The 24,151-nt window shown below is 27.7% G+C and overlaps 11 protein-coding genes across 11 annotated transcripts; 4 read left to right on the top strand and 7 right to left on the bottom strand. All coding sequences in view use genetic code 12, as the record gives it.

Annotated features, from left to right (window-relative positions):
• Nucleotides 1–552: 552 nt before the first annotated feature.
• Nucleotides 553–1,575, top strand: KGF55_005722 (intradiol ring-cleavage dioxygenase; the record flags this gene model as incomplete). Its single annotated transcript, XM_051760765.1, has 1 exon — nucleotides 553–1,575. One exon carries the CDS (start codon nucleotides 553–555, stop codon nucleotides 1,573–1,575), a length of 1,023 nt encoding a protein of 340 aa, XP_051611596.1.
• A 529-nt stretch (nucleotides 1,576–2,104) lies between these two features.
• KGF55_005721 (uncharacterized protein) lies at nucleotides 2,105–4,261 on the bottom strand (the record flags this gene model as incomplete). Its single annotated transcript, XM_051760764.1, has 1 exon — nucleotides 2,105–4,261. The coding sequence occupies one exon, from the start codon at nucleotides 4,259–4,261 to the stop codon at nucleotides 2,105–2,107; it is 2,157 nt and encodes a 718-aa protein (XP_051611595.1).
• Nucleotides 4,262–6,004: 1,743 nt separating this feature from the next.
• KGF55_005720 (uncharacterized protein) lies at nucleotides 6,005–7,483 on the bottom strand (the record flags this gene model as incomplete). Its single annotated transcript, XM_051760763.1, has 1 exon — nucleotides 6,005–7,483. One exon carries the CDS (start codon nucleotides 7,481–7,483, stop codon nucleotides 6,005–6,007), a length of 1,479 nt encoding a protein of 492 aa, XP_051611594.1.
• Nucleotides 7,484–9,687: 2,204 nt separating this feature from the next.
• On the bottom strand, nucleotides 9,688–11,346 carry KGF55_005719 (uncharacterized protein; the record flags this gene model as incomplete). The annotated part of the gene is made up of 1 exon (XM_051760762.1): nucleotides 9,688–11,346. The coding sequence occupies one exon, from the start codon at nucleotides 11,344–11,346 to the stop codon at nucleotides 9,688–9,690; it is 1,659 nt and encodes a 552-aa protein (XP_051611593.1).
• Nucleotides 11,347–15,127: 3,781 nt separating this feature from the next.
• Nucleotides 15,128–16,816, top strand: KGF55_005718 (GIT3; the record flags this gene model as incomplete). Its single annotated transcript, XM_051760761.1, has 1 exon — nucleotides 15,128–16,816. The coding sequence occupies one exon, from the start codon at nucleotides 15,128–15,130 to the stop codon at nucleotides 16,814–16,816; it is 1,689 nt and encodes a 562-aa protein (XP_051611592.1).
• A 280-nt stretch (nucleotides 16,817–17,096) lies between these two features.
• URA4 (dihydroorotase) lies at nucleotides 17,097–18,185 on the bottom strand (the record flags this gene model as incomplete). The annotated part of the gene is made up of 1 exon (XM_051760760.1): nucleotides 17,097–18,185. One exon carries the CDS (start codon nucleotides 18,183–18,185, stop codon nucleotides 17,097–17,099), a length of 1,089 nt encoding a protein of 362 aa, XP_051611591.1.
• Nucleotides 18,186–18,520: 335 nt separating this feature from the next.
• TRX2 (Trx2p) lies at nucleotides 18,521–18,952 on the bottom strand (the record flags this gene model as incomplete). The annotated part of the gene is made up of 1 exon (XM_051760758.1): nucleotides 18,521–18,952. The coding sequence occupies one exon, from the start codon at nucleotides 18,950–18,952 to the stop codon at nucleotides 18,521–18,523; it is 432 nt and encodes a 143-aa protein (XP_051611590.1).
• Nucleotides 18,953–19,513: 561 nt separating this feature from the next.
• KGF55_005715 (U4/U6-U5 snRNP complex subunit) lies at nucleotides 19,514–19,960 on the top strand (the record flags this gene model as incomplete). Its single annotated transcript, XM_051760757.1, has 1 exon — nucleotides 19,514–19,960. The coding sequence occupies one exon, from the start codon at nucleotides 19,514–19,516 to the stop codon at nucleotides 19,958–19,960; it is 447 nt and encodes a 148-aa protein (XP_051611589.1).
• Nucleotides 19,961–20,028: 68 nt separating this feature from the next.
• On the bottom strand, nucleotides 20,029–20,670 carry TFS1 (Tfs1p; the record flags this gene model as incomplete). The annotated part of the gene is made up of 1 exon (XM_051760756.1): nucleotides 20,029–20,670. One exon carries the CDS (start codon nucleotides 20,668–20,670, stop codon nucleotides 20,029–20,031), a length of 642 nt encoding a protein of 213 aa, XP_051611588.1.
• An 841-nt stretch (nucleotides 20,671–21,511) lies between these two features.
• On the bottom strand, nucleotides 21,512–22,315 carry HAP5 (Hap5p; the record flags this gene model as incomplete). The annotated part of the gene is made up of 1 exon (XM_051760755.1): nucleotides 21,512–22,315. The coding sequence occupies one exon, from the start codon at nucleotides 22,313–22,315 to the stop codon at nucleotides 21,512–21,514; it is 804 nt and encodes a 267-aa protein (XP_051611587.1).
• Nucleotides 22,316–22,980: 665 nt separating this feature from the next.
• On the top strand, nucleotides 22,981–23,895 carry KGF55_005712 (uncharacterized protein; the record flags this gene model as incomplete). Its single annotated transcript, XM_051760754.1, has 1 exon — nucleotides 22,981–23,895. One exon carries the CDS (start codon nucleotides 22,981–22,983, stop codon nucleotides 23,893–23,895), a length of 915 nt encoding a protein of 304 aa, XP_051611586.1.
• Nucleotides 23,896–24,151: the final 256 nt, after the last annotated feature.

Raw genomic sequence — 24,151 nt, 5'->3', positions numbered from 1 at the left:
ATACATTTAAAAATTCGTATAATTCCGGAAGTTAACATCATGTATCGAGCTACACAAGAATTTAGAGTCTTTAAGTTGGGTAATGAAAACTCATGCTAATGAACGTCATATGCGTTGATCTTTGTTTATCGTGCTCAAAGAATAGAAAAAAAATCGTGGTACTTTTTGATACAAATATGTTCAAACAAATATGTTTGATAATTAACGACCTTCAACGTTCAAAAACCATAATTAAAATATTAAAGTATTGGCCCCCCATAATTCAAGGATTTCTACCCTTAAGGACATATTTATAATAAAATATTATTCAAGATTTCAAAATATGATCGTATGTTATTTTCTTGGTCTTGATACGGACATGAAAATAACCGGAAATATAGTTAACTGGTGAATTAACAAAATACAAACAGTTCAACTCCATTTGAAAATGCTGAAGTGTATATATACTTGGATTTATTTGTTGTATTCATGATTGCAATAACAAATCATACTTTTCAATCCAATACTTAAATCAAGTTTTAATCAAATCAAACAAAACAAGTAAATCAAAGAATGCCAGAACCAACTGTTACTAAAAAAGAAATTCCTTTACCACCAAAAGGTCCAAAAATCACTGATATGAGTGCTGACACAATTACTCAAAATGCTATTTTAATCAATTCTCAACATAAGAATAAAAGATTATTGTTTCTTTTACAAAAAATTGTTCAACATTTACATGATTTTGCTAGAGAAACTAGATTGACTACTGAAGAATGGATGGCTGGTATAATCTTTTTAACTCAAGTTGGTCAAATGTGTAGTGATATTAGACAAGAATTTATTTTATTATCTGATACTTTAGGTTTATCTGTTTTAGTTGATGAAATATCACATCCAAAACCATCTAATGCTACTGCAGGAACTTTGTTAGGTCCATTCCACACTCATGATGCTGAAGTTAAAGAACAAGGTGGATCAATTTGTTCAGAAGGTAAAGGTGAACCATTATTAATTGAAGGTAAATTAACTGATCCAGAAGGTAATCCAATTGTTGGTGCTACTGTTGATATTTGGCATTGTGATGCTAATGGTTTATATGATACACAATATGAAAATAGAACAGGTCCAGATATGAGAGGTATTGTTAAAACTGCAGAAGATGGTTCATTTAACATTCAATGTACTAGACCAGTTGCTTATGCTATTCCTCATGACGGTCCAGTTGGTAAATTATTACAAAAAATTAATAGACATCCATACAGACCAGCTCATATTCATTTCATCATTAAAAAAGAAGGTTATGATCAATTAATTACTGCTTTATATGAAAAAGGAGATCCATATGAGACTTCAGATGCTGTTTTCGGTGTTAAATCTTCTTTGATTTATACTTTAGATAAATTAGGTGAAGAAAAAGCTTCTAAATTCAATATGAAAGCTGATGATTGGTCATTAAAATGGCACTTCAAAATAATTACTGAAGAAGAATCAAGAAAATTAGTTATTCAAAGAAATAAAGAAGCTTTAAGAAAAAATGCTGTTGATTTAGTATTAAACGAAGATGGATTACCAGAACCACATTCTTTAGATTAAATTTGATTATATATTTATGTAATAATGAATAAGTTAACTAAGTAATAAACTTTGAAACAGATTGTTTTGTGTAATAAAATCCACTACTAGTAAAAATGTCTTATACTTTAACTAAATGGAGTAGCAATTGTATACCAATTATACATAATTTGATATACAATCTGGCATTGCATATAACTAAAAATTTGTAGTAAGTAATGGTCAAATATAATCTTGGACCAATTTGAATTTGACTTGATAAACAACAATTTCCGATTCTTTACCATTGTTAAGCCGTATAATGTTATTCCACTTCCAGTATTGAACCAACATAGTTAATCTGGACTGAATAATAATTCAGATTGTAGGTTTCTTACTATTCAAGATATGTAACAATAACATTGAGTAGTACTTTACTAATTGTTAAATCACTTACATTCAGCAAACAATGAGAATATTCTTCATCTATACTATCGTTTGGTTCTCTACAATTTGTAACTAATTATATTTCAAATTCCATAATAAATAATAAATTACATAATTTATACAACTAAACAGCTAATTTTGGTTTAACAAACCTATCTGAATCAATAACATCTAATGGTTTTTCTGGTAAGATATTCTTGGATTGATCGATCATAAAAGCATCAAAGTAAGCTTCAACTTTCTTTAAACCATCAACTGAAAATTCAACAACTTCAGCAACATGAGAATCTGGTCTTAAAATCAAAATAGCACCAGCTTTTTTACAAATACCATAAGTTTCATAAATATCAACTTTAACATTATCAGCATGAGTTTTACCAACACCAGTGAATAAACTCCAATAATCAGTACGTTTTTTGAAATCTTTTTGTCTTGTAAATTCTGGGAAATCATAAAATTCAATATCATTTCTTAAAGTAGCATGAATTGTTAAAATATCAATAACTGAATTATAAAATGCATTAACTGGAGTATATTTAGTAACAAATGATTTAGGTCCCATTAATGAATCATTAAATTTATTTAAAGTTTCCATATTTTCAGGATATTGTTTAACATCACCAGCAAAGATTAAAATACGGAATCTACCATCTGATGCCATTCTATCAGCAATATGCCATGGTCTATGATCACATTGACCTAAAATTTGATCACTATATAATCTTTGACCAATTGGAACTTTTGAAGCTAATGCATTAAAATCACCAGAATTTTCTTTATGAGTTGAACCATCTTTATTAATTAAAAGTGAATTTTCATAATCTGAAATAGTACCTGAAGCAAATCTTGAACCTTGTAAAAAGACTTGATGAAATTCATCCATTTCAACACCAGCAGCTTCACCTTCTAAAATTTTAGCATTTGGAACTTGTGGTTTTGAACTAAATAATTTTGAAAATTTATGATCAAATGCAATTAAATCACGAGCAACTTTCATTCTTTCACCTTCATAAGTTAATAAAATTTCTTGTTTAGCTAAACCTTTACAAACTAAAGCTAATTTGAAACCTAAATTGAAAGTATCTTGCATTGAAACATTCATACCTTGACCAGCTTTTGGAGAATGAGTATGACAAGCATCACCAGCAATAAAGACACGGTTACTTTTGTGGAAAGCATTAGCAACTCTTTGACCAATTTGATAAGCAGTATACCAAGTATTATCAGTCATATCAATACTATATGGAGCCATGATTTCTTTAGCTTGTTTTAAAATAGTTTCTGGAGTAATCTTAGATCTATCAATTCTACCTTTTGTTTTAGCTAATTTATCATCAACTTTACCAACAAATTCTCTTTTAGCATCTGAAGTAGATGGATCTCTATCAACTTCTTTTAATTGAATGTATAATCTAACCATATCATTTTCTCTTGGAATAACCATAACTGCACCATGATCTTTTGAATGAATAGCTGATCTAAGTCTAACATCAGGGAAATCAGTAATTGGAACGATATCAACAACACCCCAAACAAAATCAGTTTGTTCACCTTCCATTTCAATATCTAATTGTTTTCTAACCCATGAATGAGCACCATCACAACCTAAAACATATTTAGCTCTAATGATTTCAAAATCATTTGGATCTTCATCACCAATACCATCACCATAATATTTATCTTGATCACCATCAAAAGCTCTAAATAAACCATTAGCAACTTTTGAACCAAATTGTTCAGTTTTAGCAGCATCACCACTTAATTTTTTAACTAAAACTTCAACAGCATAATCTTGTGCATCTTTTTTATCTTCATCAATTTTAATTGAAACTGGTAAGTATGGTCTTTCTACTTGAATTTTACCTCCTGAAAATTGTTTAATTGATTCTGTAAACCATTCTTCAATTTTACCTTGATGAATAACTGATTCAGTATATCTTGAAATACCTGGAATAGAATCTGGAATTCTTGAATTTCTAGAAATTATACCATCTTCATTTGGTGACCAAAAACTAATTTCTTGCATTTGATTAGCACATTTCCAAGCTTGATCCATAGTAACCCAATCAAAACAATCTTCACTAAATGATTTGAAAATTTCCAAAGATCTACTTTGTAAACCATCAGCTTGACCAGTGAAAACTTCATTGGCTCTTTTATCAATAATTCTAGTTGGAATACCACATCTAGCTAACCATAAGGCAGCCATATAACCTGATGGACCAGCACCAATGATTAATACGTCGATATTTGATTCTTTAATTGCAGTTGAAGTAGGCATTGTTGATAAAACTTTTTTTTGTTAAATTGAATAATGTTAATTAGGTCGTGAAATATAAATTTGAATATGAATTATGCTTTCATTCGTTAGATGTCATTATATAAGGTTAAACTTCATTAAAGTTTCTTGCTTATTTTTCCCACACCGGAAATATCAAGTATTATCGTGAAAAACGATACCACACCACCTGGTTCAAAATTGATTTTCATTCCTGGTATTTTGAACTTCTACGCCTAAAAAGTCACAAATATAATAATCTTTAACTTGTAAATAATATTTCTTAGATTCGAAATTATGTGGGGTATATCGAATAAATACGAAACTATAGTAATAATCATTTTATAATTTTTTTGTAATTTATTAGTAAAAACCATTATTAGAGTGTGTTTTCCATGTGCTTTAAAATAATTGATGTAAAAGCCATTTGGCCATTTTAGAATCAAAAAAAGAATTTCATACTCAACTGATTATCTTCAACATGCTTACTTGAAATAAAAAAAATCAAAGACAACATCATCAGAACAATCAATGACAATCGGAGATATACAAAAACCCTTTACCAGTGGAGTGTCCAAGAATCCTGATTGTATAAGATCATTCGTATATCAGTTTCCTCATTCTTATCGAGCTAGCCCCATCTTGATGAGTAAAACATTACAAATTTGTCAGTGAAACAAAATTTTGAATCTTGCAGAATATTGCATCGGTGATTGTTTGAATCTAAGTTTTGTATGCCCTTACAACTTCTGTTCCCCACTATTGTACCATTTTTTTTTCTATATTTCTTGATAAGTGTCCCTTATTAATACAAACTTTATTTAAACTAAATCCTATAGTTGCAGGCATAATACCAATAAAAGGACCGTTCTCATAATCTCCTCTATCTTGGTCACGGAATTTGAAAGAACTCGTTAATATCATATCAGTAATTTATTAATAATCTGTTGAATAATAGAAGACATCACATTATGCAATTAAACCTGACTTTCAGCCATCTGTAAATTCAATTATTTGTGTGACAAAAAATTAATCAAAGACTGTCAACCGCTTAATTTTCTCACGATTATAGTCTTTCTTATATGTGAAACTAAAAACCTATTTGTACACCAAAATGTAAATAATCATACAAACTGTTCCTTACAAAAAACATTTAAAACTCACAATTCTTGAAATAAGTCATTACTGTTTCTTCTTTTTTTATAATTTCGAAATTTCCCTCTCCCACAACCAAACTGTATCAAATGTAGAACATATATATAAAATACACAAAAACTCAAATTATTAGTATTCGACATTCGTTAACATAAAGGGACAAATTGGTAATTTTTGTCCCAAAAGCATAAAATTTTTCGATTTTACTTAATGTACTACCTCGGTAAACTATTTGGAGTGTTTATAAAATTCTATATGTAAAATGTATTGAGGTATACTTTGACAAGACAGAATCCAAGGCAATAGATTGATAATTTCGAGAATTATACGGAGCATTCCTAAATGAGAAATTTTTTAATACCATAACCCTCGCATGGAAAACGAGAAACAAATTCAAAGTTATACCAGATTGTGTGAGGCTGAACTACGTTCTAGACTAGTGTCATAGAAAAGTATATATTTTATTAAAAACTAAAATTAATTAAATACTAAATTACAAAATTCTTTGGATAATCAAAATCATTACTCTTTACATGTCATTTCATTGTTTGTCTTTCTTCATAAAAAGGATTGAAATTATATTAAAAAAACTTATCTTCCTTGTCTTGCTTCTTTAATGTGTAAGAATAAGGCAGGAATTAAACCTAATCCAACTATTAAACCAGCAAATACAGCATAAGCAACTGTGAAACCTAAATTGGCAAACATGACTGGGAAATAGAATGGACCAATGAAAGCTAAAGTTTGTCTAAAAACAGTGATAAATAAAATAATAGCACCAGCTTGAGCATGATCCATATCAATACAATAAGCAATAAAAGGAGATGTAACAATTTGAAGACCAAATGCAGCTAATGCACAACCAATTAATGGTTTAACATTCCAAGTATCAGCAGCGTCAATTTGAGTACCAAAAACAACTAAACCAGCAACAGATGCAGCAAAACCTGGATAAGTAATCCATAATCTAAAAGATGGACCTCTTCCTTTACTTTGACCCCAAGCAACAATTCTATCAGATAAATATCCACCAACTTCACCAATAACGGTACCAATAATAAATGAAACAAATTGTAAACCTAAAGCTTGTGGACCTAATCCGAATTTCATATACATAACTTCTGGAATTTCAACATTTAAAGCAATATTATCATAAACGAATAAAGTAGTATAAGCAAAAGTGGCAACAAAAACTCTCCAATTAGCAAAGAAAGATAATGGATAAAAGATACCTTTTAAAGTAATTTTATTTTCTGGGAAAATAGCTTTAAATCTTAATTGTTTCATTCTATTAGTAACATTTCTTGAAGTATCTTTATAATTCCAAGCAGTTTCTTTACCAAAAAAGAAATAAGCTAAAACTTGAGCAGCATTAATACAAGTAAAACAAACATGAATATATTTAGCATCATGATGTTCAGCAATAAAACCCATAAATAAAGCACCAGCCATTGTACCTAAATTAATAGCAATTGCCCAAACACCTGATCTTGAACCTCTTTGATGAGCAAAAGTAGTATCATTAACAACTAAACCACCAGCTGCTAATGATGGTGAAATCATAACTGCTTGTAAACAACGCATAGCCATCATTGAACCATAATTAGTACTAAAAACTGAACCTAATGAAAAACACATAGTACCTAAAGCTGAAATAATTAATAATAATCTTTGACCGTATTTCATAATTAAAGGAGTCCAAAATAATGGACAAACACCAACTAAAATAATTTGAACTGAAACTAAATAAGTTATAGTAGCAGTTGGTAAATTATAAATTTGAGAATATAAACCAACAACTGGAACTAAACCTGAAGCAACAAAAGTAGCCATAAAAGCATGAAATGCAACCATTCCTAATTGTAACCATTTAAAACCATTTGACCAATTTAATGGATCATTATCATCCATTGAAGGTAAAGGTGTTAATTCATATGTACCATGTTTTGCAATTAAATATTGTTTATGTTCTTCTGAAATTTCAAGAGCTTCTGGTTGATCATCAGATGAAGCATATTCAACTTGAGTTTCAGTTTTATTTTTTTCTATATCAAGATCAGATGATGACATTTGTTATTATATATTTGTTTGATATTTTGTTTAAGTTAATGAATTAACGAAATGTATGTTCTTGATAATTAATACTTTGAAAAACCTTAAAATCAATTGGCATGAAAATGAGAATCTCTTTGTAGATTTATATAATTATGATTATTGATTGTAAAGTGGAGTTTATATTTGGATCAAAGCATATCGATTGTAAACACCCAAGGATAATGGTATATGTCAAAAATTAAGACTTTTGCTTGATATACAAATTATTATTATTTTTCAAAATAAGTGGGGTTTATTTTTTTTCATGAAGATGATATATTGGAAACCTGAATATTATATATCTTGAAATGTTTAAATCCAAACAACCAAAGAATCTCTATTAGCTCTTCAAACATAGTAGTAATAATAAATAATTAATTATAATAATTTTCAAATAAGCTGTAGATCCTAAATTTGAAATTATTAATGAAATAAGAAAATAATTTTTTGTGTATAAAATCTGGGGAAATTTCTGAATTATAATAATTTATTATATTTAATTAATTGAACAATCAGATTCTTATTTTATGTGAGGCTAATAGAATAACCTTGTTATGGTTTCAGTTTTTTAATTTGATTAACTTCCATCTTTGTCATCTCTACTTAAGTGGCTATTGATTTGTGTGGGATTAAACTTGAGATGGCTATTCATTACTCTTTGTTGTTCCTTTTTTAACTGTTTTTGAAACATCATGCAAGATGGAAAAAAAAATTTTGTTCATCAAATCTAAGATCCAGAACTTTTTCTTAATATAAGGAAAAGCTACCATTCCGTATCTACTAAATTTCATGTCGATCTTTAATACTAAGAAAATTCATAATCAGGTCGAACTACAAATAAGAGATGTTCAATTAAATTGATAAAAACTTTAATTTGATCTCTCTAATTTTAAAAGAAGTAGAGCTATAAATCTCTAGTTGTTGGTTTGTCTTCATAATAATCGCTATAGTAAATCGATGTTGACTAATTGTTTGAGCACCAGCATGAACTTGCATTTGAATATAAGAGAAAAAAATTTGAAGAAGATGAAAAGTATTAGGAAGATCTTTAATTGTGATCCAAGATCTTTTCTTGTGATCTTGCTTTAAAATCTTAATTTCAATTTAAAATTAGAGAAAGAAAAATTAAAATTGATTAAACGATTTGCATATACTATATTTTTGAACAGGCGGTACATGCATCTTGTTTTTCTATCGAACCCTTTAATCAGTACTTTGTAAGATAGGCTGTATCCTGTGAAACAAAATGTATTCTGAACAGCAAAATGCGAACTAGAAGTCATTCTCAACAAGCATAGTAGCTCTAATTTACCCTCTATAGCTATTTCCGGAAAAAACATTAACCAAAATCCACATACTATGTTTCAAAATGTTAGTTGATGCAAATTCAAACAAATGAATGATTATTATAGTGGTAATTTTCACCAAACATTACTATTATAAAAATTTTAATGATTAATTTAAACTACAAAAATTTCCAATTTCCGGAAATGTAATTACAATAAAATTAAACAAGTGAAAAAAAGAAATTATTTAATCTTATTGTTATTAACTTTACGGTTTTGTGTTAATCTGTTTCAGCCGCAAAGTTTAGATCTTTTTTAGTCTAGCCTATTGTTTAGCCCAAATGAAAAATTGCTCATGATGATTAGATTAGTAAATTAATGAGGATCGACTTAGTATCTTCTGACCAATTATTTAGTCCCGATTTCATTGTACATCTTAAAATATAGCTTAAAACTGGCTACTGAAAACTCTGGATATTGCAATTTTCTACAAATAATATTCTTCCATAATTCATACTAACAGTTTCCATCCCCGCTAAATTCATATCGTCAGCAGAAGATGAGTAAGCATCGGAATAACACTCAATTTTGAACTTTGTTCTCTAGAGTTGCTTGGCTTGGGTATACAACTTTTATTTTCTGAGTCAAATTTTAATTATAATATTAAAAAAAGAAAATGGAAAATTTTCTTCTATTAATATTTTATATGATACAATTCTTCTTGCAAGTTTCATAACATGCTGTCAATGTAACAACATTCAGCTAAAATTTTATTTCTCAATCACAAACAGGATTTATAAAACTAAAAAAATCTGTATATTATTACTCTATTAAGGTTTTAAAAAAATTAACTTTATAAATCAAATCAAATTTAAAATTATTCAACGTCAAATATTATTTTTCTTGAACATGAACATCTACATCTTCATTTTTTTGATCATAAACAATATTTTCATCATTTGAATTAATTGGACTAGATGAAACATCAACTGAACCAAAATCTCCTAATTTTTTTAAATCAAATCCATTTTCTCTTAAATATTCTAAAAATAATTTATCTTCTTTATTTATGGAATCTTGACCAACTGGTGGTACAAAAAATATAGCTAAAAATGCACTAAATAAACATAATGCTGAACTAACATAAAATGGAACTTGTAAAGCTAATTTATCATCATAAGAATAATGTTTTTGAATAGCTGGAAATACCCATGTACCAACAAATGCACCAATTTTACCAATTGCTGCTGCAATACCATAATATTGACCTCTAATTGGAGTTGCACAAGTTTTTGAAGCTAATAAACCAGTATTATTACCAGGTCCAAATTCTCCAAAAGTTGTAAAAATTCCAAAAACAACAACAAATCCAGCTATATGTTTTTTTAATTCATCTAATTTAGCAGACATTGCCATACCAATAATTCCTTGAATACCCACCCCTATAGCTAAAGTTAATCTTGGACCTAAATAATCACCAACTAAAGCACCAATAAATGCACCTGGCATATAAAATAAATTAAAAACAACAGACCAACCCCATTGTTGATATAATGAACCATTTGGAATAATTTCTCCAATAATAATGGTATTAAAAGTACCAAATGAATAAACTGAAAAATCATAAATAAACCAAATTAAAGAAATAATAAATAATCTAAACCAATAAAATTTAATAATTAACCAAATTGGATAATCCTTGTATGAAACTTTTTTCATATGTAATTTTTGAAAAGATTTTGAATCTTTCATTTTTAATCTAACAAAAAATAAAATAATTTGAGGAACAATACCTAACCCAATACTTAACCTCCAAACTGCTCTTAAATGTCTTGTACTAAAAATCCATAATAATACTAATGGTACAAAACTTGCAACAACAAAACCCAAGTCAATCATCATATTAGTAAACCAAGCAAAATATCTATTTCTATGACCTGAAGGTAATTGATTTGCAAATTCACTTGCAATAACAGAACTTGTTGGATATTCTGAACCAATTGCAATACCTAAAAAAAATCTCCAAACAGTCAAACAAGCAAAAAATCCTTGAGTTGTTTTACCCCACGATCCAACAGCACATAATAATGTAAAAATAATTAACATTATATTAGCAATTAACATTCCACTATGTCTACTTATATGATCACTTATTACACCAAAACTTAATTGTCCAATAACAGTACCAACAAAAGCTATAGATCCAATATTTGACATTGCATTACTTTGAGTAAATTCTTTACCATAAATTATTTTTAAACTTGATATAACATTTCCAATTCCTGCATTAACATAACCATCAGAAAATAATCCTGCACCAGAAGCAAAAGCAGGCCATAAACTTTTAAATTTAACTTTTGTTTCAATTTGTGATTCATCTTCATTTTCATCTGATGAAGAAATATAATCTAATTTATTATCATTTATTTTAACTGCTAAATCTTGTTCAATTAATTCATTTTGGGTTTTACCTAATGTCATTTCATCACGAATTTGATTTATCCAACCAAAACAAAATTGATTGAGTGATTTAGGTAAATCTCTTGTAGCCATTTTTGTTTTTTGGTTGATTCAAATATGGAAATGTATTGGATTGGAATTGACTGATCGAGTGGTTCGGTTTCCTTTTTTGTAATATGGTATACGAATGTTAAGACATTTCAATTTCTATTTATAAATTTTCTGATCTATAATGATCTTAAAGTAGCCCACGATGTTTAAAAAACAATAAGATAAATTTGAATCAACTTTTTTTTAGATTTTTGATAAACCAAAATTTTGATAATGCACAACTCCTTCTTTCTTCTATAGTTATAACTGAGGAGGTTTAGTATTGCAAACAATTCCGTTTCTTTGTTATTGTGAGGCACAAAAGGTTAACTTTTTGAAGTTTATATGAAAAATCTAATCGGCTTTACATTTTAAATCTAATTCCTATTGTATTTGATAAATTTTTTTTAATTGATAACATTAAGTAAGTAGTCTTTTTGTGTAACTCGTATCTCGTAAATTTTTATTATTAGATCGAGTTGTTTTACATACATTAGAAAACAAATAGTTAATAAATAAACAAACCATTGAACATATTTTAAACTTATTCATACTCTACCATTAAAAAACAAAGATTTAACTTGACACTTTCAGTTGCAAGTGGTAACTTCGACATTAACATTTTTGGTGTTTGACTAGGGAAAACGGATGATCTAAATTTCCCCTGCCAAGTCGAACTAAGACAAACAAATTTACGAGAAATTATTGTTTTAGCTCATTAGTTTTAAAGTCAAACAAAAGAATAGAGTCTAAATATCTGAATAGAATTTAATCAATAACTTAGAAACTGCATCTGAAACGTGGTCTTAGTGATATATATTTCAATAATTGAACAACACAAAATTAAAACACCGTATGAAAAGAAATAAGGTGAATAATGATCTGTAAATAATTAGTTCAACTTAGTAATCCGGTTTAATATTTGAGCGTTGATACGGTTGCAGACTAAACTAGAACAAACCTAAAACTAATCTAAATTTATATTTCTACATTTTGCGCTTTTTTGACCAGGGTAAAGATCTCATGGTATCCTTTTGAAACAAATCTTTTTTTATCAATTTAACTGGACTCAGAGTATCTGCAAAAATACATTGGAACATATTTTACACTTTTATAATAAACGTCAAGATCAAACTAGTTCAATCTAACATAAACTTTCTCGTTTTGAAGTCTTATGTATATACACAAGCCCATGAACCAAGTAAAATGGATTCGTTGTCCTTGAGAATGAATTTAATGAAATAGTTTTCATGAAACCATGTTCCTATGAAAAGTTGAACTAATTTATGGTTATTGGCCCTATTTTGAAAAGTAATTTTAGACATTATAATAGAATTTGATCGCCTTGTCAAAAGTCGTTATCTATGAGATAGATCAGTTAAATCTGAAAATTTTTGAACCTACAAAGTCACCTCAATATTTACTACCTTCAGCAAAATAGTGAAATTAATTTTGCACAGGGAAGTCGATTGATGAAACCGACTATTTCTGCTAGTACTTCTTATAAAAATTTTTATTCAAGGCATTTTCAATTCTGGTTTGGTTTGTTACATAACGTTTGATACAACACTTATTTTTCAAAATTTTGCAAAATATGACGAACACGTGGATTGAAAAATGTGAAAAATTTGAAAAAAAAAAAAAAGTAAAAAAGGAGGATCAAAATTTTTATTTTTGGAAGAGGCTTAATCTACATTACAATATTCGGAACTTAGTATTGTTTTATATCCCTTTGTTCATTTAACTCCATTTACAATTTCTCTTCATCTACTTCTTTTCTTACTGAGATCTATGAAAAAGAGTTCATTCATTAACATTGAGATTCTTAGATCTCAATTTTGTAACTAGTTTCAATTGATAACACAAAAACATATTTCCGTAAATCACAAGACGCTTTCTTCGTATGGTGGTAAGGTGGTGGTACGGTGGTAACTAAATTCTATTTGAAACAAATTTGTTGCATAAAATTTAAATTTTGAGCTTATTTAGTCAAAAAGTTTTTGAATAACATTACGAAAAATTTTAAGTAGAATTACATAGTTTACTTCTAGACTAGCTACAACATTCTTTGATGTGTATAATTATAAAGTTTGAAGCTACGTCCCAGTATTTATCGAATTACTTCAATTCATTTTTAGACATGCTACTTTTTCGTTAAAAAAGTCCGTACCGCAATATTTGAACTTTGTATGGGCTTGTCGGATATAAACGCAAGTAAACTTTCAACATGTACCAATATTCAAATCACCCATAAAAAGAGTTAGAAAAAATAACAAATGCTAAGAATAAAAACCAAGCAAACGAAAACCATAAATGAAAGTTACAGTACGGTCCGAAATTATAAATTGGTACAGACATCATACAAGCTATCATTATAATACCAAGGAAAAAGAAAAGAAAAGAAAATCACTAAAATAATATACGAAAGATTTTGACATATTATTTCGAATGTTTTTTTCTTTTTCACTATGAGCAAACACTATTTTGAAAAAATTTAATCATGAGACGAATAAACTTCGGTATGTAGCACTTAAGATTTAATAGAAAATGTACATTGTTAGTAAAAGTATTCTATGGTCTTGTTTCAGTACTTAGTAACATTTATTCATACGGCAAATTAAATCTAAAACTAACTTTGATAGCTTATTAAACTTTTTAACTAAAACTTAATAGTGTTGTTCTACCGGAAAAAATTTCAATAAGAAGATCTCTATAGTGATGTGCGGCTTTAATTTTGCGCAAAATTAATTTCCATAGAATTTTGAAAAAAGAAAAAGAATTTTTATATATTGTTAAGCCCAATTCAAAATTGGGTCCCACGAGGGTAAAAAATATCACAAGTATTTTGAGACTCTTACAACTACAATGTTGTGGTAAATTTCTCAGCAAAAAGTATACGTGACCAAACTTTTGACATACTTTCAAAAAAGGGATTTAATTAAATATAATTATTGGAGGTGATTCTATGAACAAAGGAATAGAGTTTAATATTTAAATCGTGAGACTATAATGAAAAAATATGTTCTTTGATAAGCTTCTATATGATCAACAACTCAGATGGAAATATATTGGTAAGATAAGAATGAATATTAACGAATTCAGTAATAACAAAAGACTACAAATAAAAAGAGTAAACTTACATACAAAATTAACAATTATTAATTAAATGTAAAATGTATTAAATTTACATACATAATCTAGTTGTGTAATAAAAGTTAAACGAATTTTCCAAAATATCATCTTGTCAATCACTAACTCCAACATCAATTTGTTACTTCATTCCATCATCCACACTCCAGCTACAACATCAGTACTGATCTTTTCTTTTAAATTTAATCTATCTATTAATTAATCCGAAACTCGTGAAGTTTCAGTAGTGTATAATATCTCCATTTTTTCAAATTTAATTTTGTGTAATTTCTACAATCAATTTAATTTTTTAATTAAATTACATACATAACATACATAATTTATGTACGTACTACAAATATACACAATACAAACATACAATACAAATAGATTATGATAATGAAATATTTTTACATAATGTTGGTATATATAAACTAACTTATTCCAATTTTCACTTTTTATTTACAACTCTTTAATTTATACATCAATAGATCTTACCTTATCATTCACAAATAGTATCAATTAGTTAGACTACATATTTATACTTAATATCATCATCATCATCATTACTACTACCACTACAAATCTCTTTACCTAGATTCAATTACCCCGCTAAATCTATATCAAATCAAAGATCTAATATATACAAATCAAGATGGCTTCAAGAGATTTACCACATTCCTTTAAAGCATTAACTACTGATTGGTTAAGAAGAATACCAGAAGAAATGACTTTAGGAAAATCAAAACAACAATTATTTGATGAAGATAAAGATTATCAAAATCCAATAGATGTAAATTCTACTTCATCAGAAAATGGTGAATATTCAGAAAATGATGAAGATCAAGTACCTCAAAAAGTTAAATTTAAGAATTTATGGCCAGCTTTTGCTTCTGGAGCAGGATTATTTTCAGATGGTTATGTTAATAATTCAATTTCAACAGTTTTATTTTGTTTAAAAAAAATATATGGTGATGAATTTACAAAAAGTAATGCTATAAGTAATATTGGTTCCATTGCATTTGTTGGTACAGTTGTTGGTCAATTAGGTTTTGGTTATATAAGTGATAGATTTGCAAGAAAAGGTGGTATGATGACTGCAAATATTATGTTAATTTTATTTACTTTATTATGTGCTGTTGGTTCATGGGGTAAAACAACTCAAGGATTTTTTGCTTGTTTAACAGTTTGGAGATTTTTTTTAGGTGTTGCAATTGGTGCAGAATATCCAACAAGTTCAGTTATTGCAAGTGAATTTGCAAATCAATTACCTGCTGGTCATAGAAATAGATATTTTTCATGGTTTACAAATTTTATGATTGATTTTGGATTTGTTGTTTCAGCATTTGTACCATTTGTTTTAATTTGGATATTTACTGAAAGACATTTAAGAGCTTTATGGAGATTAACTATTGGTTTAGGTGTTATTCCACCATTATTATTATTTTTAATAAGATTAAAAATGAAAGATTCAAAATCATTTCAAAAATTAAATATGAAAAATGTTAGTTTTAAAGATTATCCAATATGGTTAATTATAAAATTTTATTGGTTTAGATTAACTATTGTTTCATTAATTTGGTTTATTTATGATTTTTCTGCTTATTCATTTGGTTCTTTTAATACTATTATTATTGATGAAATCATTCCTGATGCTCCAATATGGCAACAATGGGGTTGGTCAGTTGTTTTTAATTTATTTTATATTCCTGGTGCATTTTTAGGAGCTATAGCAGGTGATTATTTAGGTCCAAGATTAACTTTAGCTATTGGTGTTACTTGTCAAGGTGTTATTGGTATTGCAATGTCAGCAAGATTAGAACAATTAAAACAACATATTGCTGGATTTGTTGTTGTATTTGGTATATTTTCAACTTTTGGAGAATTTGGTCCAGGTGATAATATTGGTTTATTAGCTTCAAAAACAAGTGCAACAGCTGTAAGAGGTATATATTATGGTATTGCTGCTGCAATTGGTAAAATTGGTGCTTTCGTTGGTACTTGGGTTTTCCCAGCTATTCAAAAACATTATGCTTATGATGATAATTTAACATTACAAGTTCCATTTTATATTTCAGCTGCATTATGTTTATTTAGTGCTTGTTTAGCTCTTTTCTTTTTACCACATGTTGGACAAGATGCAATAAATAGAGAAGATGCAGATTTTGTTAAATATTTAAAAGCAAATGGATTTGATTTAGCTTTATTAGGTGAACCTGGAATTGTTACTCAAAGAGAAGCTGCTAAAGTTGATAGTAGTTTATTAAATGAAGGTGAAAGTTCTGATGATTTTAATGCAAAACAAAAGACTAATGAATATGATGTTGATCAAAAATCAATTTAAAATAATAATTTTAATTACAACAAAGACGGTCACGTATAGGGAAAGCTTGAGTCTTCACTTATCTCATTCAAAGCTTTTCAATTTTCTTCATTTTTCAATTTATTCAGTTTTTTAATTTAATTTTTAATGATTCATTTTATACTTAGTTAGCATGGTAATAAAATTTTAGAGACAATAATTACGTTCTATTGATATACTCTTTATACCTACATTTAATGCCATCTTCAAGGAATAAATAATCTTATATTACAAATTAAATCAACTATATACAAATTGCTCACTAATTTTTTCTCCATTCAACAATATACTTCAATTCATCACCAGCTTTAAAAGGTACAACTTCAACATCTCCATTCGCTATCACTTCAGGAACTTTATTTTCACGTTCAATTAACCAAACACTTTCTCCTTTATGTTTTGCCAATATTTTTTCATTCAAATCATAAAATTTAATACCATTATCACTTATAAATTTTTTAAAATTTTCAATTTTATTATACTTATCAAAGATTTCAGCAACATAAGCTACAGAATTACATTGAGTATAAACACCAGCACAAACATCTACATGAACTTGTTTTTTATGTATTGGATGAGGAGCAGAATCTGAACCAAAAAAGAACCATGGTTCACCACTTGTAGCAGCATCAATTAATGCTTTTTTATCTTTATGAAATTTTGCAACTGGTTTACAATAATTTATTGGATTTGATGCCCAATTATCTATTATTAAATATAAATGATGAGCAGTTATTGTTGCACCAATTGTTATATCATCTCCTTCTTTTTTATCTGAATTTAATTCTCTTACTAATTCTATTGCTTCTGAAGTAGTTGTATGTTCTAATATAATTTTTAATTTGGGGAAATCTGAATGAAGTTTTCTTAAAGCTGGTAAAAATTTAGATTCTGCATTTATTATATTAATTTCATCTTTTTCTTCAATCCCAGGTTTTTCACCATGTAAATTTAATATTATTCCTTTTTTTTCCATTACTTCAAAAAGGGGATAAAATTGTGAAAAATCATTTGGATCAACTCCATATTTTGAATTTGTTGTAACTCCTGCTGGATAACATTTAATACCATGAATTAATCCTTCATCAGCACATTCACTTATTAATTCAGGAGTTAAATCTTTAGATAAATAAAATGACATTAAAAAAGTAGTTTCTGGTGCTATATCATTTAATTGTTTATGATAATTTATAACTTGTTGTTTTGTTGTAATTGGTGGAACTAAATTTGGCATAACATAACAAATTGATATTCCACCTGATCTAACTGTTGGAGTAATTAATTTAGACATTGCTCCATCACGTAAATGGACATGCATGTCTGCAGTTATACCTAAATTTATCTCTGACATCCTTGTGAGCCTGGGTTGTTTAGTTCGTATTGATTGATGCTTATCGATCTGTTTTGAAAAAAAATTTCGGTTTCTCTCTTTTTGCGTATCTCAAATTGTAACACAAAATGGCTTTTATATTTTGCACCCAAATTTTAAAGAGTGGAAGAGTTTCAATTAGGCGTCAATGATTCATAAGTTAAAGATGTATATTGAGAAAGACCCCTTGCAGAAAAGACAAAGCTAGTAAAGTAGAGTATAAAAGCTCAAAATCGAAATTAAAACCAAACTAAAATGACCAAACCGAAAATAATATTGATAAAACAAACATACCGTCATGTAAAATTTTAAAAATCTTACATCATTTCATTATCATCAATAATTCTTTTTATTTCATTAGGTTCAGGACCAACAACTTTATCAATTAATTTCCCCTTTTTAAAAAATAAAGTAGTTGGAATAGAACTAATTGAAAATTCATTAGCTAATTGTTTATCATCTTCAATATTAACTTTAAAAAATTGAACAGAAGGTTGATCTTCAACATTTGAAGAAGATGAAGAATCTCCTGCACCTCTTCTCATACCACCTCTTTGATTAGATCCTAACTCATAATTTGATGAAATTTCTTCTAATTTATGATTCATTTCTGAACAATGAGTACAATCATCAAAAAAATCTAATACTATTAAATCATTCTTGTTTGATCCTCCCAGTAATGAATTTTGAGAATTTTTTTTTAAAATTGATGTAAATTCTTGTTTTGAATTAATGTTCTTTAAAGTCATTTTTGTTGTAAACTATAAGTGTAGAAAGAAGTATTTCAAGAGTAAGAATGGGAAAACTTTGTTGAGGTATATTGTCCTTTTTATAAGCTAATTCAATGTCTTTCAATTGTATCCCTCTTCTTATGCATATTAATGTTCCAAATAAAGTTGCAAAAAGGGGTCTGATTCTAGAATTTGGTCCGCTATATAATTCATTTCAAGAATTTTTAATCAACATTGCTTGTTTTTCCAGTATAGGTCACTTTTCTCTCCTCAAAAACAACACGGTATGGCTCACTATATAGGTGTTCAAATTCGAATGAATTTTGGTATACAATTTTTTAGTTTCATAGAATTCTTTCAAATGAATCACAAAAATGAACTCCACGTTTGAGATGTTAAAAAGAATCTCAAAGTTATTTATTATTAAAAAAGGAAAACATTCCATATCATTTTATATCACAACCAGCAAACATCAACTCACATAATTGACTACATTTATAACTTGGGCTTTTTAAAAGATTCTCCAAGAAATAACAACAACTTCATCTAAGCAACTAAAACAAACGAAAATAATAAATAATGGGATCAGTATTTCTACCGAATTTAAAAACAGGATGGCATGTAGATCAAGCAATATTATCAGAAGATGATAGAGTAGTCGTTATAAGATTTGGAAGAGAAGAAGAAAATGAATGTATGATAATAGATGAAATTTTATTTAAAATTTCTGAAAAAATTAAAAATTTTGCAGTTTCATATTTAGTTAACTTGGATAAAGTACCAGATTTTAATATAATGTATGAATTAGATCAAAATAAATTAGAACCTTATACTATAATGTTTTTTTATAGAAATAAACATATTTTAGTTGATTTTGGTACAGGAAATAATAATAAATTAAATTTTCCTATATATGATAAACAAGAATTAATTGATATTATTGAAACTGTTTATAGAGGTGCAAGAAAGGGGAAAGGATTAGTTATTAGTCCTAAAGATTATAGTAGAGTCGCAAAAAATATATGAGCTTGTAGATAGTATAATAGTGAATTTTATAATATTATGTTGATATTATATACTCCTTTTGATTAAACCTAATTATCTTCATTTTGAGCATAAAAGAAATTAACACTTAATAATTTTGAATTTGGAGCATTTTTTTCAATCCAATCTTTAACTCCACTTGATGGGACACCTGTACCCCAATTTGGTCTATCTTTTGGAGCTTTTGATTTTAAATCATTAACTTTTGGATCTTGTTTATATAAAAGAAAAACATATCTATGTTTACCAGTTTTTGGTGGAGGACCAGGACCAACATATGATAATAATTCTTCACCATTTTTAAAATCAATAAAATGACTAATTTCTGGTTCTCCCTTTTCATCTTTTGTATTTTGAAATTTTATATCAGTTACTAACCAATGAGCATATTCTGACCATTTATGATCAGAATTTGAAGGAGCATCAGGATCAGTTAATACTAAAATAAATTTATCACCTTCATTAATTGATTCAATTTTTCCATCTTCAGTTGGTGAATTTAAAGTTAATTGAATTTTTGGAATTTTTTGAGTTCCTTCAACTGATAAAGTATTTCCTAAAGTGACTAATTCAGTTGGTCCATATTCTATTGATAATAAACCTTGAGTATCAAAATTATCAACAACATCTGGTATAATTTTATTTTTTGTATATGATTCATCTAAAGATTGAGAAATTGTAATTAAAGTCATTTTGGATATGAATTGTGGAGTCAGTAAAGGTTTTAATTGATTTGAAGTATTATTTGTAAACAAATTTCTATTTGAATTGGTAAATTGTTTTGAATAACTTGAGTAAGATGATGCAAAATTCTTATAACTTATATTATTATTAAATCTATTATATATCCTTATTAAACTTTTATTAGTTGATCTATTCAACATTGACAAAAAAAAAAAAGAAAAAGAAGGAATATAAAAGATTTGAAAAATTGGATCAATTGAATTGTATTTGAAAAAGAGTTACAATTATATATTTCCAATTAAGTGATATTATTTTTTTTTTTTCGCTATCCAATTGATAAAATGTAAATGATGTTATTCAATGTTAGGTTTCAGAAATAATGATGATAGCAATTGCTTTAATAACTTATGTAGATTTATATTGAAATAATTAACGGAAGTGAAAGGGTTAAAAAGGGTTAGAATATGAACCACAAATTTAAAAGTGCTATTGGTTTAAGTTTGCTCTCTTTGCATTTAACTTTTTTTTTAGATCACAAATATTATTAGTAATTTGATTAGAAGTAATAGAGTTACACTAAATACAAAATTACGAATACACTATGATGTAATAGATAAAGTAAAGAAAATAAGCTAGCACCGTATGATACTTAAGTCGAGCGGTCGGAGTTTTTCGCTACTTTCGATCAAAAGTACTACGTTCATACCGCCGAGAACATCAAAAATTCGTATAATACTTTTACTTCCATAACTTCGTAAACTTTTATTTGAAAAATACACAACTCTAATTTACAATTAACTTTACTGTTAAATTATATACAAATTCTTCTTCATCTACTTTTCATTATTATTATTGTTGAGGTTGTTGTTGTTGTTGCCAACCATAACTATTATTTGTAGCAGTATTATTTGCATTACTATTCTTTTTACTTGGTTTTTCTTCTTCTCTAGGTACAACATCAATCAAAAAATCAAACATATCACTCTTGGTTAAAGCAGCTGCAATATCTGATTTTTGTAAAGTTCTTCTTTTATTTTCTTCTGCATGAATCCAAGCTCTCATAGTTAATTCAGTTATAAAAATATCACAACCTTTTGCAAATAAAATAGGAGCTTCAGCACTAATCATTCTTACATCTTCATCAGTTTTCATTACTTTTTTAATTCTAGCTAATGGTAATTGATGATTTTTAAAATCATGTTCATCATGTTCTATTGAATTTATAGTTTCTTGCCAATATTGCATCATCATATCTCGATGTTTACCTTCAAGTCCTTGTGCTACATTATTAAATACATCTCCAGGTTGTTGTTGTTGAGCAGCAGCAGCAGCTTCTGCTGCTGCTTGTGCTGCTAATAATTCAGATTCATCTACTATATTTTGATGATTCGGTATAAATTGTTCTTCATCTTCATATTGTTGTAATTCTGATTGTTCTTGTGGATGATGTGTTGATTGATTATGATGCTGTAGTTGGATTTGTTGTTGCGCGTCATTATTATCATATTCTTCATGCTGTTGCTGCAGTAGAGTTTCATTTACTAATTCTTCTTGTTCATGACTATTTGGGTCTAATGTTTGATGTTCTGAATTTTCGTCATACTGCGTTAGATTCCCATTGTCTATATATTGCGCTTCGTCGTATTCATCCATCTCTTAGTAGTATTATGTGAAAATATCTTGATTTATTTGTAATAGTTAGATTAAGAGGTTTTGTAAATTAAATGTTGATGTTTCATATTCAAAGTATGAATTTTTTTTTCATTTCTTTTTTTTTTTGGTTTTTCGACATACATTCAAATAACTAATATATACACTAGATCTATATAATTACAATTGTATGTAGGATTCCTAAGCGTATGGAATCGATAAGCCAGTGGAAAATTAAACTTAATGTTCAGTGTTTTAAAATTAACACTATGTCAAGACTCATGAATTAATTCATACTACTTGAATAAAACCACTTTTGTTTGTTGAGCTACTAATTTATTCTTTGCTGTTTTTCTTCTTATTACCTTCTTCTTTGCTATATATACCACTTAATGATCTTCAGGATCTTCATTTTGATTAACCGACTCCAAACCAGAAATCTGCCGTCGTCGTCGCACTTTACTCATCACCTGTGTAATGTATTTATTGATCCTGAAATATTTCATCCGTTGTCGGATTTATTATGCAGTGACGCTAAATTACTATCTGAGACACTTAGATCATTCAAATATTATTACGATAATCTATTAACCTTCCCCTAATCAATAACCACAGTTCACTGTTTGATAGACAAGAATAGAGTGATAAATTTCCAAAGAACTAGAGTCATGACTCGAAATTTTAGTTCACCATTATTCAAACAATTACCAAAATTTAAACAATCACCAATATTTAAAAGACCATATGCTACAAGATTAGCAGAAGATTCACCGTTTGATCATTTACCAAAACATACCAACAAGAAATGGATAAATTGGAAAACAACTACATTATTCTTCTTATTAGGAAGCTACTTATCATATAATGAAACATTATTCAATTTATATGAATCAATGACTTCTATAGATTATGATGATTCAATACCTAAAAATAACACAATCCCCATTTTAAAATTAGAATATCAATTAAAAAATCTACCAATATATCAAAAGTTGAACCACCCAAAAAACAATCATCAATGGTATAAACTATCAAGTTGGGAAAATCTAGATAGAAATGTTTTAGATAATCAAGATTTTAAATCAAATACAAGTATAAAAAATCAAGATGAATATAAAAAACCAGAATTAACAAATCAAACTCTTAATAAACCAGGTGGAATCTTGATAAAACCAGTTACTTTCCATAATATAGATACAGATGAAGGAATATCAATAATTCATGCAGGTTATAGATTATGTGGTTATCCTTTTATAATTCATGGAGGAATAATAGCAACTTTATTAAATGAAACTTTTAAAAGAAATGCTTCATTAAATCAATCAACTACATCAAATTTAAAAGATGATTTTAAAGTTGAAAATTTAACAATAAATTATAAAAATCCAACTTTTGCTAATCAATTTTTAATTATAAAAACTAAACAAAAACCATCTCCTGAAAATGATAAAAGAACAATTGTTTTAGAAAGTATTATTGAAAATTCAAAGGGTAAAGTATTAGTTAAAAGTGAAGCTCTTTTACATGATACTGGAAGAGCATCTAAAAAATCTTTACAAGCTGCTAAAAAAAGTTGGTGGTGAGTAGACATGGACAATTGTATATTTATTTTTTTGATAATAAGTTTAAAACCGTAGAACTTACTATATCTCTAAACAAATCACAGTTATTTTTATCAAGCAAACAAGCTTCATATCCATTAGACATTAGAGCCAAAGTTGATCGTTAATTGAAGTCAAACGTGTAAGCTAGACTTAGAGTGTTTTGATTAACGCGTTGAGTTGTTTTGCAAATATTTGACAAGTTCTAACGCGAGTAGCGTAATATCAGTTGACTAAA

This window comes from Candida pseudojiufengensis (genome assembly GCF_024610245.1).
Source record: "Candida pseudojiufengensis strain CBS 10847 chromosome Unknown scaffold21, whole genome shotgun sequence".
Taxonomy (NCBI): domain Eukaryota; kingdom Fungi; phylum Ascomycota; class Pichiomycetes; order Serinales; family Debaryomycetaceae; genus Lodderomyces; species Lodderomyces pseudojiufengensis.
This window is presented reverse-complemented; position numbering and strand designations above follow the sequence as displayed.